At 41.8% G+C, this 15,067-nt stretch overlaps 1 protein-coding gene across 1 annotated transcript in view; it reads left to right on the plus strand.

Annotated features, from left to right (window-relative positions):
• exosc10 (exosome component 10) overlaps positions 1-14,657 on the plus strand; it is a 68,156-nt gene extending 53,499 nt beyond the window's left edge. Inside the window, exons 20-25 of the mRNA XM_080215526.1 lie at positions 2,171-2,273; positions 4,288-4,361; positions 7,998-8,166; positions 8,887-8,954; positions 13,144-13,214; positions 14,464-14,657. Of these exons, the coding sequence (XP_080071652.1) occupies positions 2,171-2,273; positions 4,288-4,361; positions 7,998-8,166; positions 8,887-8,954; positions 13,144-13,214; positions 14,464-14,494 (516 nt within the window). The 3' untranslated portion in view covers positions 14,495-14,657. The remainder of the gene's footprint in view (positions 1-2,170; positions 2,274-4,287; positions 4,362-7,997; positions 8,167-8,886; positions 8,955-13,143; positions 13,215-14,463) is intronic.
• Positions 14,658-15,067: the final 410 nt, after the last annotated feature.

The raw sequence follows: 15,067 nt of genomic DNA on the forward strand, positions 1-15,067 counted from the left end.
GTATGCTAATGTCATTGAAGTTGAACTTCCCAAAAGTTCTTTCTCTAATGATAGCTGAGAAGTTTTTGGTGCAGAGGTTAGTGGGACTTGGTTGCAGATAGGATGCAGGAAGCAGATCATTGAATGAATTGATATTGCTTTATAATTTGTATTCTGGTAAGGGAGAAAATTACTGGAAAATGTTTTTAGGAGGATTTTCATGAGATGTGGCATTTTCATGAAAACGATTTGCAGGATGTTAAAGTTTGGCAATCACTATTGTAAAGGATACATCATGGCCATGTAAATTAGTGAAGCTGATTGAGTAGCATCCTCTTTCTCATGAGATGTTCAAAATATGCTGCTGGTTACAAGCTATAAGTTTAGAATTGGGTGTTTAGGGCATGTTTTCGCAGCCTATGGCAATGGATTGAAATGTTTTTCTTTAGTGTCACTCATATCATTGAAATATCAAAGCAGTGGTAATATAATATTCGCAGGCAAGAGAGGTGATTGCAGAGCCACTGGCTCTGATCTTCAGGTCGTCGTTGGTCTCTGGTATAGTACCGGAAGATTGAAGGACAGCGAATGTTGTCCCATTGTTTAAGAAGGGGAGCAGAGACTTCCCTGGGAATTACAGACCAGTGAGTCTTACTTCTGTAGTGGGCAAGGTTTTAGAAAGAATTATTAGGGATAGGATTTATAGTTATTTGGAGAGTAATGAATTGATTAGAGATAGTCAGCATGGTTTTGTAGCGGGAAGGTCGTGCCTTACTAACCTTATTGAGTTCTTTGAGAAGGTGACCAAAGAGGTGGATAGGGGTAAGGCAGTAGATGTGGTATATATGGATTTTAGTAAGGCCTTTGATAAGGTTCACCATGGTATGCTTCTGCAGAAAATGCAGATGTATGGGATTGGTGGTAATTTAGGTACTTGGATCAGGAATTGGTTAGCAGATAGGAGACAGAGGGTGGTGGTTGATGGTAATTATTCATCATGGAGTGCGGTTACGAGTGGTGTGCCTCAGGGATCTGTTTTGGGGCCACTGCTGTTTGTAATCTTTATTAATGATCTGGATGAGGGTATAGTTGGGTGGATTAGTAAGTTTGCTGATGACACCAAAGTCGGAGGTGTGGTAGATTGTGAGGAAGGGTGTCGAAGTTTGCAGGGTGACTTGGACAGGTTGCAGAGCTGGGCCGCGAGGTGGCGGATGGAGTTTAATGCGGAGAAGTGTGAGGTAATCCATTTCGGTAGGAATAACAGATGTGTTGAGTATAGGGCTAACGGGAGGACTTTGAATAGAGTGGAGGAGCAGAGGGATCTAGGTGTATGTGTACATAGATCCCTGAAAGTTGGGAATCAAGTAGATAAGGTTGTTAAGAAGGCGTACGGTGTCTTGGCGTTTATTGGTAGGGGGATTGAATTTAGGAGTCGCAGCGTCATGTTGCAACTGTACACAACTCTGGTGCGGCCGCACTTGGAGTACTGTGTGCAGTTCTGGTCCCCACATTACAGGAAGGATGTGGAGGCTTTGGAGAGGGTGCAGAGGAGGTTTACCAGGATGTTGCCTGGTATGCAGGGGAGGTCCTATGAGGAGAGACTGAGGGATTTGGGGTTGTTTTCACTGGAAAGAAGGCGGCTAAGAGGGGATCTTATAGAAACATATAAGATGATTAGAGGTTTAGATAGGGTGGATGGTGATAGCCTGTTTCCTCGGATGGAGAAATCTAGCACGAGGGGGCATGGCTTTAAATTAAGGGGGGGTAGTTATAGGACGGATGTCAGGGGCAGGTTCTTTACCCAGAGGGTGGTGAGGGACTGGAATGCCCTGCCTGCTGCAGTTGTAAATGCGCCTAGTTTGGGGGCGTTTAAGAGATTGATGGATAGGTTTATGGACGAAAAGGGATTGGTTTAGATTAGTGGGTCAATGTTTTTTTTTAAAAATAAGACTGGTTGGCGCAACATTGTGGGCCGAAGGGCCTGTTCCGCGCTGTAATGTTCTATGTTCTATGCATAATAGCAAAGTAATTGTAGACTGCTAAAAGGAAATAGTTTGTACACTACCTAATCCATTTGAAATGTTTATTGTCTGCTGTTCAAAGTAGTAGCATTGATGGTTCATTCATAGTTCAGTGAAAGGAACTAGTGTATGTCAAACAATCACAACCTTTCACTCTTGTATAACTTCAGGTCAGTAACAGGTGGAAGTTGCTGAGCCAGGAACAACTACAGAAAGAAGCCACCAAAAAGCAAGAACCGACCAATAAAGCAAAGAACGCCCCAAAGCCTAAAGGTTGTCATAAAAAATTCCCATCATTTGTACATGATCGATGCCTGTCAAATATCTTTCTGTTTTTTACTTTTTATTTTTTGATGTCATGCTTGCATTAGATTGCAGAATCAAATGAACAGAATTGAGGGGTATTGAAGTGTAGTGTGGGCATATGAACGTGCTGTGTTGATACAACCCCAGTGTTTGTCCAAACAACTCACCACATGTGGATTCATTCATTGATACAGACGGGAACAAGCCATCCATCAACTCCATTGATAATATGCAAGAACACGAGTACATTCAGCCCTTTGAGCTGCTCTGCCATTCAGATAGATTTTGGCTGATTTATCCCCCGTCCCAATTTGCTTGCCTTGGTTCCATATCCCTGAATGAGGATAATACACATGACGAAAAAGAAGGGAGACATTTTGCTTTTTTTTCACCTGGCTTTTGGTAAGAATATGGCAGGCAGCTGAAGCTCCAGGTATGCACTCTCCTTTATCCTCAGCACCTCTCTTGTGTCCTCTTTGCAGCCTAAGCACTTTCAGCAAACACTTGCAGTCAGGAATTGTATTTATTTGGCAGCATTTCTTAAATCATACTTGTATGACACAGTAATTGGCACTGCTGCTTCATAGCGCTGGGGACCCGGGTTTAATTCTGGCTTCAGGTGACTGTCTGTGTGGAATTTGTACATGCTCTCTGTGTCTGCATGTGTTTCCTCCGGGTGCTCTGATTTCCACCCACAGACTGAAAGATGTGCAGGTTAGGTGGATTGGCCATGGTAAATTGCCCCTTATTGTCATGGGATTAGCAGGGTAATTAAGTGTGATTATGGGATAGGGGCTGGGTAAGATTGTGGCCAGTGCAGACTCGTTCTGCACTGTAGGGATTCTATGATTTGAATTGGCATAGTAAGCACTGAGTTTGACATTGATGGAATGCAATAATTCCATGTGTTTTATTTGCCAGTCTGAAAGCAGTGGCAGAGGCTTATATTCATATTTTCTTGTTGCAGCATTTAGCATTAGAAATTTGTTTCACCAGTTATGTAAGTTCATTCCTTGAATGACTTCCAAGAGTAGAATACACTATAACGTTTCCCCATCCATTCTGTGTACCAATGCTTGAGATAATGATCTTTCATAGAGCTTACCAATGCTAGTTCATGTTTGTTACTGTACATCATCATGGATGTCAGAGGTTACCCAGTGAGGGGAAACAATAAAACACACAGTTAGTTAGTTGTAAAAGTCAATTTAGAACTTTGGACATGAGGTTTCAATGTAAATAAATTATACAACATTGGAGGTATTCATGCATATAAACATATCTGTAGTCTTGTACTGTACTGGCATATTTGAATCTGTTCTCAAAACTATATACATCTATAAAATATATAGGAACAAGAGTAGGCTATTCAAACAAATCTGCTGCAGCATTTTGCTGCACTTTTTTTTTCACCCTTTGAATAAATTGACTTCTCAAACAAGTATCTATCTCCCTTTTGAATAACCTTTGACATTACAACTGTCTTACTGTGAGCCACTGTGTTCCATATTCTGACAACTGAGGTGTTTTTCTCGATTTTTTTTTTAACTGTTTTACCTTAAAAATCCTAGGGCTTTGTCTCCTTGTTCTCAATTCACTGGAGGGAAGGGCCTCCAGTTAGCTGTCAGTTCTTATGATAGCACACCTTGATTTGATCTGAACATGCTGACCCCTAGAGATTATACCTACAATTACCTAGTCTGGCGTTGTAGCTCAGTCCCTTCATCCCAGGTATGATCATTGATGGCCGTGCTCCAAGGCCAGTAAAACATGCCTCAGAGTTCAACACACTCTCCCAAATGAAGCTTGCTTTTTGCTCTATGTAACTACAGTAGCACATCCATGTTTTGTAGCAATTTGCATGCATCCAAGTCCACTGACGAGCGGGACGCGTTTTTAAGATTTGTTGTTACAGCCCTAAGATTGCACCCAGTGTGTTGTGTCTTTAATTGTATTTTTTAGTTGTGTCTTTGCCTTTCAGTTGTGCGGCAAAAGACAGAAGAGGAATACATTGCTGAACTGCAAGAAATCCCTTCAGTCAGACAGCAGGCTGCGGTAAGTCAGAGGGTTTTTTTTTAATCTCTTAAGTCTACTTTGCTAGAATGTGTATGTGCAACACTGAAGAGTGCTGTGAAACACTAAGGAGTGTTGTGATGTGAGTTTCCATCTACTATTGTATTTATCTCCACAACTGAGTTCCTGACTTAACTGGGACCCCATTTCAAAATGATAAGAGAAGACCAGGCAGATCTGGTGAACTGCCTTTCCTGGCTAGACTTGTGGAACTCCTCGCAATTGGTTTCAGAGTTATGTTGGCTTTCTCAGCTGTGACCAGTGAAGAGAATTTCCTGCTGATAAAGGGAAAATGTGTTTTGAGGGAATATTCCAACCAGAGTATTTAGATCACCAAAAGGTGTCTTGTAAGGAATAGTTACATGGTGAAAGAGTTCATTTTATTGAGCAATCTGGAGCCAAGGCCCACAATTCAATAAAAGACCAAGGCAGAAAATACTTGGAGAGAAGATAAACCTGAGTTTGAAAGGCCATAGATTGTATGAGGGAGTCAAGTGAAGCAGACATAACAAGATGCACCATTTTCATATCTTGGGAAAGTTTTATTTATTAACATCACAAGTAGGCTTACATTAACACTGCAGTGAAGTTGCTGTGAAAATCCCCTAGTCGCCACACTCCGGCGCCTGTTTGGGCACACTGTGGGAGAATTTCGCACGGCTAGTGTACCTAGTTAAGGTACAGTTTAAGGTTTACTAGGATGTTGCCTGGTATGGAGGGTATTAGCTATGAGGTGAGATTGAGTAAACTGTGGTGGTTTTCCCTGGAAAGACGGAGGTTGAGGGGGCGACCTAATGGAAGGTTATAAAATTATGAAGGGTATTGATAGAGTAAACAGTTGGAAGCTTTTTCCCAGGTCAGAAATGACAGACATAAGGGGTCACAAGTTCAAGGTAAGGGAAGCAAGGTTCAATACAGACATGCGGGGGATATACTCTACACAGAGAGTGGTGGGGGCCTGGAATGCACTACCAAGCAAGGTGGTTGAGGCAGACACACTAGGATCAATTAAGACGTATCTTGGTAGCCACGTGAACAGACTGGGAATAAAGGGATACAACCCAATGGTCTAGTTGGGAACACATGATTGGTGCAGGCTTGGAGGGCTGAAGGGCCTGTTCCTGTGCTGTATTGTTCTTTGTTCTAACCGGTGAATCCTTCGGACTGTAGGAGGAAACCAGAGCACTTGGAGGAATCCCACACAGACACAGGGAGAACATGCAGACTTCACACAGACAGTGACCCAAACCGGGAGTCGAACCCGGGTCCATGGTACTGTGAGGTAGCAGTGCTTGCCACTGTGCCGCTCGTGGTATGGATTAGAGTAGAATGTGGTGCATTGATAACGAGGGAAAATGTGTTGAGCAGCGTATGTTGCTGAAGAGAAATAAACCTGGTGCTTTAAATGTACTGAGGAAAACTAATATTGCAACGCACAATGAAACAACAACTTCCCTGTAAAAAGAAAACACAAAAATTGCGAACCTCTCATCCCACTTTATAGTTTATGTCCGCCACGTAAATGGTGTCTGCCAGTTTACCTAGTTAATGCCAGAGCCCAGAATAATTGTCACAGTTCATTGCTGATGTGTTATTTGCTTTTATGTTATGGTTGTTAGTTCTGAAAATGTAGCTGCAACAAGTTGTTTCTTCAATTCATATTGAAGTAATTTTAGTTCAAATTAAGCTCTGATAAAGGTGTATGAATTCTATCATCACAGCACCTCGAAGAAATTTATCCAAGATTGGTTTTCTGTACAGATGTTTGCAATGTTTTTCTCTGATATACTTAAACGCTGAGTTTTAATAGCTTTATCGATCCCATCAATAATACAGAAAAAAACAATCTTAAACTAATCAGTGTCTTTAGCTAAGAGTAATTGCCCAACCATGGGTGAAGTGAGCTCCTGAGTTTATTGGGAGGTGATGGGGGTTGGGTTAGGCAGGCAGGCAGAGCAGCCGGTGTGGGTTGGGGCAGGGGAATTGTTAGGAGGGAAGACAAAAGACAGTACGTTTTTGTGCATTATCTCATAGTGTGAGAATTTTTGATTTGGTTTGATTTATTATTGTCATGTGTATTATACAGTGAAGGATATACACACAAAGCATACTGTTCATAGTGAAGGAAAGGAGAAAATGCAGAATGTAGTGTTACAATCATAGCTAGGGCATAGAGAAAGATCAACTTAGTGCAAGGTAGGTCCATTCAAAAGTCTGATGGCAACAAGGCAGAAGCTGTTCTTGAGTCAGTTGGTATGTGACTCCAACCTTTGTATCTTTTTCCTGACGGAAGAAGGCGGAAGAGTGTGTGTCTGAGGTGCATGGGATTCTTGATTATACAGGTTGCTTTTCCATTGGGAAATAAAACTTTGAAATAAGACTTTGAACTAAAGTAGGCTTATATTAACACCACAATGAAGTTACTTTACATTGAAAACTTTTAGTTCAAAATCTGCCATCGGACTTGAATGGATCTAGCTCGTATTAAGTTGATCTTTCTCTGCACCTGAGCTGTGACTGTAACACTACATTCTAGATTTGGGAAATTGAAACTGTGTTTTATCACCCAACGTCCCTGAGTCAGGTTTAGCAATAATAAACACAGGGCAAAGTTGTCCCTTTGCTTGCTCTGAACAATCAGTCTCAATTGTAACTTCAGAAGAACTTTCCCTGTTGCACCATTTTTCACAACAGCTATTGTCTGCCTTCTATTGATGGGTTTGCATGTTCAATCTTTTACTGTGCTGTGGACCCAACTCAATTAAGATGGCCCGAATTCATTCACATCAAATCATTTCACCTCAGTAGCTTTATTTGCCCCTAGGACTCAAGAGGTTAAAGATGATCACTGTACCAATGCCCTTGTGTAAAGTATTGTACAATATTGAACAACCATTAAAGAAGTGATTGCTTTGATTTAAAAAAAAAAGTGCTGCAAGCTTTGAGACAAAAATGAAACACGAGACATTGAGCAGATCATTCTACAACTGCTGATCCAGCACCAGAATCCTCAAAATATACAAGTTCTCTCACCAAATGCTGCCTGAATTGCTGAATGTTGATCACACTTTCTGTTTTTGGATAATGTAAAGTTTCACATACGTTATGATGCTCTGTGAATCTACAGTTCCTACCCTGGTTATAGAGGCAGTTATACTGTTAGTACTTTGTCCTAGTACAAATTCTCATTGTTACGTGTAGTATAGCTTGTTATATTTTAACTATTGTTGGCCACTCCAGTTTGAGTTTGTCATCCACACTACAGCCTTGTTGCCAATCCTTGAATTGTTGCATGTTTTCACTTTTTTATTCTTCTTCTTTGCTTTGCCTTTTGTGTATGTGAGGATTGTGGTATCAACGGTGCTTGGAGTCCAGTCCATTGGCAAAGCCTAATCAATTCAAATCTCACAATTCTAGTATTGCATCTTTAAAAAAGTTTATTTAACAAGTGTTCTACTTCTGGATGTCTTGTTCAGTGCTGTGTAATTCCATTATTTTACCTCATGGATTGATGTAGATGCTACATGGCATGGTCACTTGTGGGAAGACTTGAAATGGCTGGGATGAGTGAGAGTAAATGTGTGTCCAAACTCTTCAGCATGTATCTCCACCTCTCAGATGGCAGCAGAACAGCAATCGGTGAAGAGGGAACGAACAAAGAGCGGGCCAGGAACAGAGACAGCGCCTCCAGAAAAGAAGAAGCCAAAATCGGGAATAGAAGAGCCAAAAAATTCCAAAAACTACAAGCCATTCGATTACAGCAAGTCTGATTTCAAAGTTTTTGCAGGTCAGTTCTGGCTCAATCTTTAGTTTAACTCTCTTGTAGATATTCTGGAACCAAACTGTTCTTCAGTGTTATTCAGTATTATCTCTCCCATCCTGGGTGGCATTGTGGTACCAACGTGTGGTTAGCACTGCTGCCTCATAGCACCAGGGTCCCGGGTTCAATTCCAGCTTTGGGTGGCTGTCTGTGTGGAGATTGCACATTCTCACCCTGTTTGTGTGGGTTTCCTCTGGGTGCTCCGGTTTTCTCCCACACTCCAACGATGTGTAGGTTAGATGAATTGGCCATGCTAAATTGTCCCTTAGTGTCCAAAGATGTGACGATTAGTGAGATTATTTGGGGTCATGGGAATGGGGCAAGGAGTTGGCCTGGGTAAGATTCCCTGTTGGAGAATCAATGCAGGCTTGATGGGCCAAATGGCCCATCACTTCTGCACTTTTGGGATTCTATGATACTCCTGCTCTGAGGCAGCAGATGAAGCGCATGTTAAGTCCATTTCCATGGAGCACAGGAAGGTTTCTGTTGAACCTATAATTATTGTGTTTTTAACAGAAGTGCCAGTCAGTTTTTTTTCTCCTGTTTTTTAAGGTGGAAAAGAATTGTGTTCAACTTCCATAACCTATAAACAAGTTTGTGGCAAATTTTGAAAAGCTCAACTAATACGTGGTGCGTTATTGTGTGAAATGTGCATTTATATTACAATATTCTGATCCTATCTTGCAGCTGGCAGCAAATCTAAGGAATCAACACAATTCGATCCCAATTCTGAAATAGGAGTGTCTCATTCTAAGGTAAAACCACTATTCCAAACATGACGTGTGAATTGCACCAAAAAGGCCAACTCATGCACGATGCAACTTAGATTTTCGTTTTAGTGAACTGGCGCCTATGAATCAGCTTCCTGTGGGGATTGTGTCATTCCAATTTGAAGATTAGCTAAAATGTTATAAAAATGCTTACCAGTTATTTTAGAGATGCCATTTTGAAACTGACAGTCTTGGCCCCCACGACATAAGGATGCCTGTACCCTGCATCTTTTCTTTGTATACTAGGCATTGGAGAAGAATTGATGGCTAATGTTTCTTCACCAGTCTCACCTCTTCCTCCAACGCCACAAAAGCTTATGAATGTAAGAAACTCTCACTTCTGCCCCAAGTTTTCTGAAAGGGGACAAGACGCAGTCGAATGAGGTCTTTCCCAGATTGCCTGTCAGTTTAGATTGCACAGCACCCTTCCAAAGCCCAGGATGATCCATAGCTTAGTGTCCAAGTTCACTCGCGAAGAATAATCACTTAGACAAGGTAGCAGAGGGGTAATAATTACTTGGCATTGTGCACTGGCAGTGCTAGAGCCAGATCTACAGGAGCAAAAACTGTCACATGGTTAAAGAAAGAATTGCAATTGAAAAGTTTTAAGTATAATGACTTGTACTTAATTTTGTTGGTCAGTGCAATGTTTGTAGTTTGTCAGGAAAGTGAGACATATTTACTCTGTTGCTTGGGTTAATAAGTAACAGCATTTGTTGACATCTGTTTAGAGAAATATTTGGGGGGGTTCTCCCAGCCGGCTATGCCACTTTAGCAGCACAGTGTAGTGGGTTTTCCGCTGTGCACCATGGCCTCAGTGCATCTCTGACTACTGGATTTCCGGCATTGTCAGTTCTATGCCAGAAATCAGCGTGGAGCTGAATAAATTATTCAAATTGGGATTTGCAACCCAGTCGCGGGCCCAGGACTGAAAACTCCAGGCCTGCTAGCATCTCCACCCCACCAACTCCAGCAGGGTTTATAACAGCTCCCCACTAGCAGGCAGCTGGCAGCCCAAACCAGCTGGGGGGGTCCCACTGCCACTCTGTATTAGGGAGTGGTGGCAGAGGGAGGGAGGCCAATGATCGGGGCTGGCCATCAGGTTGGGTAGGGCTGCCGGTGGTGGGTGGGGAGATTTGGGAGAGGGTGAGATGGGGCTGGCCTGGAGCAGTCCCAGAGCCAGCAATCGGCCCACGCTGGGATCAGTGGGGCAGCGATGGAGCTTTTGCTTAGCTGGTCAGCAATCAGGAGACCGGCATTGCGGAGCTGACAGATCGGTGCATGCGCACTGGCCTGCTCAGCATAATGCTGCTGGCCTCTTCAGAGGGAATAGGCTCCCCCCATAGATTTCTAGTGGGATTTACTTTGTAAATCCCACTGAAAAAACAGTGGAATTTACTCCAATTTTTACGCAAATTCGGCACTTCGAATTTCTTTGGGAGAATCCCACCCTCAAATTTTTTAAACTGTTGATAATGTCAGCCTGACTTTGTGATAGCACTCCTCTGAATGTTTGTGGGTGTAAGGCACTTGAGGATCTGAGTATTTAATCGACACTGACCTTTCAGAGCAGTGTTCGGGGGAATGCTGCATTGTCTGAACTGCTCTTCCTCGAAATAGCTCTAAAACCAAGGCCCAACGTCTTGTTTGTGTCCTTTGTAGAAGATTCCATGATAGTTTTTTTTTGTAGAGCAGTGAGTTCTCCCGGTATCCCTCATCACCAAAGCAGTTTAAGTGGGCATTCATTCGTCTGCTGCCTTTCATGGGTCAGCTCCTGATTTAACAACAATAACAGCGTTTCAAAAGTATTGATTGTTGAGAAGCATTTTAGACCTTCAGAAGCTGTGAAAAGCATTGTATAAGTGTGAACTGTTGCTCTGAAGTGTAGAAGATGTTAGATATATACTCAGTCACTTGATAAGGTCTGTGTCAGTGCAATTACTAGGGATGTATTGACATGGGTGAGATCTTCAGTTATGATATTTTGTCAAATCCTGTCTTCACTCATAAGTTCTGAAAATATCCTTGTAAATGTGTTTGTTTTTTGCTGTGAATTTGCACCCTAGACATTAGGGGCCTTGCTCTCCTATGATGTTACAGGACTATTTTATGAGACACATCTTCCAGTTAACTAGATTCACACATGGTCTTTAAACAATGCAAATGATAATGCCTGTATTCATTAAAAAAGGCAAGGGATATATTGCAAATTTACCGGACCATTATCGGTTATAAGATTGGTGTATTTCTGTTATCAAATTTAAGGCTGGATCACAGCTTCATATGTTCAGCCTGGAGTCAGCAGGTATACCAATGGATTGTCCCACACTGCCTGGGGTTACTCTGTATTTGAGGGTTTCCATTATGACTGAAAGGTAGAATTTTACCCACAGATGGAGGTCAGTTGGGTTATCGTATTTGCACTAACTTTTTGAAATTTGTCCATTCTTTAATACTTTTCCTGTGCCCTTTATAAATAATTTATTTTTCTAATTTTTATCATCTTCCCTTTATTTAAAAAGGAGCAATTCTTAACTGATACTATTCTTTCTACTCTAATTTACTGGTGAGGCAGTGGCTTGGTGGTATTGCTAGACTATTAATCCAGAAATTCAGCTAATGTTCTGGAAACCTGAGTTCGAATCTCTCCACCGTCAGGTGGTGGAATTTGAATTCAATAAAAAAAATCTGGGATTAACATGACCATAAAACCATTGTCGATTGTCAGAAAAACCCACCTGGTTCACTAATGTCTTTTGTGGAAGAAAATCTACCGGCCCTACCTGGTCTGGCCTACGTGTGACTCTGGAGGCACAAGAAATGCCCTCTGAATGGGCAATAAATGCTGGCCAGCCAGTGGTGCTCATGTCCCACCAATGAATAAAAAGTAATAACTCTTGAGAAGCCAGCTACTTGAGTTGTTACAGAACTTTAACCACCAAAATGTGCAAAAGCTGGTGAAGACTAAAGGAGAGTATGGGACCCCCATCTTTGCAAATGATGCTGGTCACCAGTGTAACTGTCCAGACCTGTACTTGAGTGCATTGATGCACTAGACAAGGTTTTGTTTCAATAAAATTGAAGGAGGCTGAGAGTGTGGGCATCTGCATGGCAGATGCAGGATAATGTGAGATTGTCCACTTCGGTAGCAATAATAGGGAGACAGATTATTACTTGAATGGGTGTAAATTGAGAGAAGTGGATACTCAGAGACCTTGGAGTCCTCATGCATCAGTTGCTGAAAGTAAGCATGCAGTTACAGTAGGCAGTAAAGAAGGCAGATGGTATGTTGGCCTTTAAAGTGAGGGAATTTGAGTATAGGGATAGGGATGTTTTGCTGCAATTGTGAGGGCATCGGTGGGGACAAACCTGGAGTATTGTGTGCAGTTTTGGTGTCCTTATCTGAAGAAGGATGTCCTTGCTATAGAGTGCGTGCAATGAAGGTTTACCAGGCTGATTCCTGAGGTGGCCGTTCTGTTAAAGGAGGAGAGACTAAGTCAGTTAGTATTATATTCACTGGGGTTTAGAAGAGTGAGAGGCGATCTCATAGAAACTTATAAAATTCTATCAGGGTTAGACAGGATAGATTCAGAAAAAATGTTCCCAATGGCGGAAGAATCCAGAACTAGAGGTCATGGTTTGAGGATATGGGGTAAACCTTTTAAAATTGAGATGAGGATAAATTTCTTCATCCAGCGAGTGGTGAATGTATGGAATTCACTACCACAGGAGGTAGTTGAGCAAAATGTGTGATTTCAAGAAGAAATTGAGGCTAAAGGGATCAAGGGATATGGGGGGAAGGGGGATCAGAATATTGAATTTGATGATCAGCCGTGATCTTAATGAATAGCAGAGTAGGCTTGAAGGGCCAAATGGCCTACTCCTGCTTCTAGTTTCCATATTTCTATGACTTACTTTCTTAATTTCCCAATTACATCAATTAATTCATCGCCATAGCTGGACCGAAAGATCAGTTTCTGTGCATTTCCCATCAAAAGTACTTTCAATAAATGTTTTGGTAAACTTTTCTGATGAGATCCTTTTCTGTGATGTTGACCTTGTGTCAATGCCGAAGCCAGATGAATGCTCTGTATGGTTATTTTTATACAAACATTTATAAATGGAAAGTTTTAAATATCTTTAAACAGTCCTAACTAAATGTTCTCTGGTTTAGAAAATTGGGAAGAAGAATCGTCAATCTGCAGGAAGCAGAAGCATGACCTTCACCAGTAATAAATCAGACAGGTATGTGTTTGTAAAGCAGTTATCACTGAAATAATTTGGTAAGCGCCTTACCTTTGCACCAGGATGTAAAGCATGTCCAGCCTAGTTGCTCGTTTGGGACGGCACAGTGGCACAATGGTTAGCACTGCTGTCTCACTGTGCCAGGCACCCGGGTTTGATTCCGACCTCGGCTCACTGTCTTTGTGGAGTCTGCATGTTCTCCCCGTGTCTGTGTGGGTTTCTTCCACGTGCACCAGTTTCCTCCCACAGTCCAGAGATGTGCGGGTTAGGTTGGTTGGTCATGCTAAATTGACCCTAGTGTCAGGGGTTAGCAAAGTAAACATGTGGGGTCACAGGAACAGAACCTGGGTGGGATTGTGGTCAGTGCAGACTCGATGGACCACATGGCCTCCTTCTGCACTGTAGGGATTCTATGATTAGCAACCTGAATGAAGGAGTGACATCAGATGCTACAATACATAATCATTGCATGGAGTACTGCAGAAAAAAAGCCTGTGACTGAAATATGTTAAATGCCTCCATTTTAAAGCACCCCTGAATTTTCAAGTGCATCTTTCCAATGGAGAGTAGAGCGCCCTCTCTGCATATTGTAAGTGAAGCCACAAGTTCCCCTATTCATTGTAAAAACAGACAATCACTGAATGCAATACATAACACTGGTGATGAAAGGTACTTGATTGGTTTTAATGTCTAGAATTTCTTGGACATTGTTGCACTGTGAGAAGCTTTATACAATAAACCTTTTAACAAAATGGTAAATTTGCCTTTGGGTGGTTATTATTCCTGAAAGCCTGAAATCTGATAATAAAAGGGGACATTTGAATAAAATACCTACTATGTGCCTTTCGTCTTTATAAACCAGTCAAAAAGTACTTAACTATATTATGCCAATTCCAAAATTAATCTGAGATAATTCTTCTCAGGAAGATAAAAATGAAAGTAGGCCATGAAGCCCCTTTGTGCCTGTTCCTCCCTTTGACTAGATAGTGGCTGATCTTAACGCCAAATACTTGCCTTGGCTCCAATCTATAAATGTTAGTTTGGAAATTTTCAATGGACCCTCAGCCTCGACAGCTTTCTGGGGGAGAGAATTCCAGATTTTCACAATCCTTTGTGTGAAGGAGTGTTTTCTGACGTCACCACGAACAATCTAGTTCTAATTTTTAATTTATCCCTCATGTCAGCCATTTGAAATCAGGATGTGTTGCATAATGCTAATCTGTGTATTTTCCTTTTTCCTGATACACAGAGGCTTCAAGCACAGCTGGCCAAAGAGATAGAGATTGAGGTCGGACTGCCCTGAACAAAACCACCTTTGCTGCCAGGCTATTATTGTTTCCACGTCAATATTATGTACTTGATTGGTTTTAATTTCTAGAATTTCTTGGACATTGTTGCACTGTGAGAAGCTTTATACAATAAACCTTTTAACAAAATGGTAAATTTGCCTTTGGGTGGTTATTAATTAGATTGCAGCATTGAACTGGAACCTATAGGTAACTGCCAGCCTGAAAAGTAATGAATATTTTTGCAGAGACAAAACTCGTGCATCATTCTGGGGGGAGGATTTCTCACTTATTTATCCTTTCTTCTGAATTAATTTGATGCATGATCCAAATAGCCATTCATTTTTGAAGCTTGATCTCAAGCAGTGTGTTCCAGGGCTGCATCTGACCTTACACAAATCCTTACACATATCTTTCAAACAGGGACCTCAGGAAAGGTCGGGAATGAGAGTTCTGATCATGTGAGGGGGAGGAATTGGGGATTGCTGCTCCTTAACCCAGAGGCTCTGAGCCTAGTTCCCGTGCTAAGCTTCAGCTGAGAGCTGCTTACTCGGCTTGAGTGGGAAT

This window comes from Carcharhinus amblyrhynchos, chromosome 30, assembly GCF_965287045.1.
Source record: "Carcharhinus amblyrhynchos chromosome 30, sCarAmb.v2.hapA, whole genome shotgun sequence".
Lineage (NCBI taxonomy): Eukaryota > Metazoa > Chordata > Chondrichthyes > Carcharhiniformes > Carcharhinidae > Carcharhinus > Carcharhinus amblyrhynchos.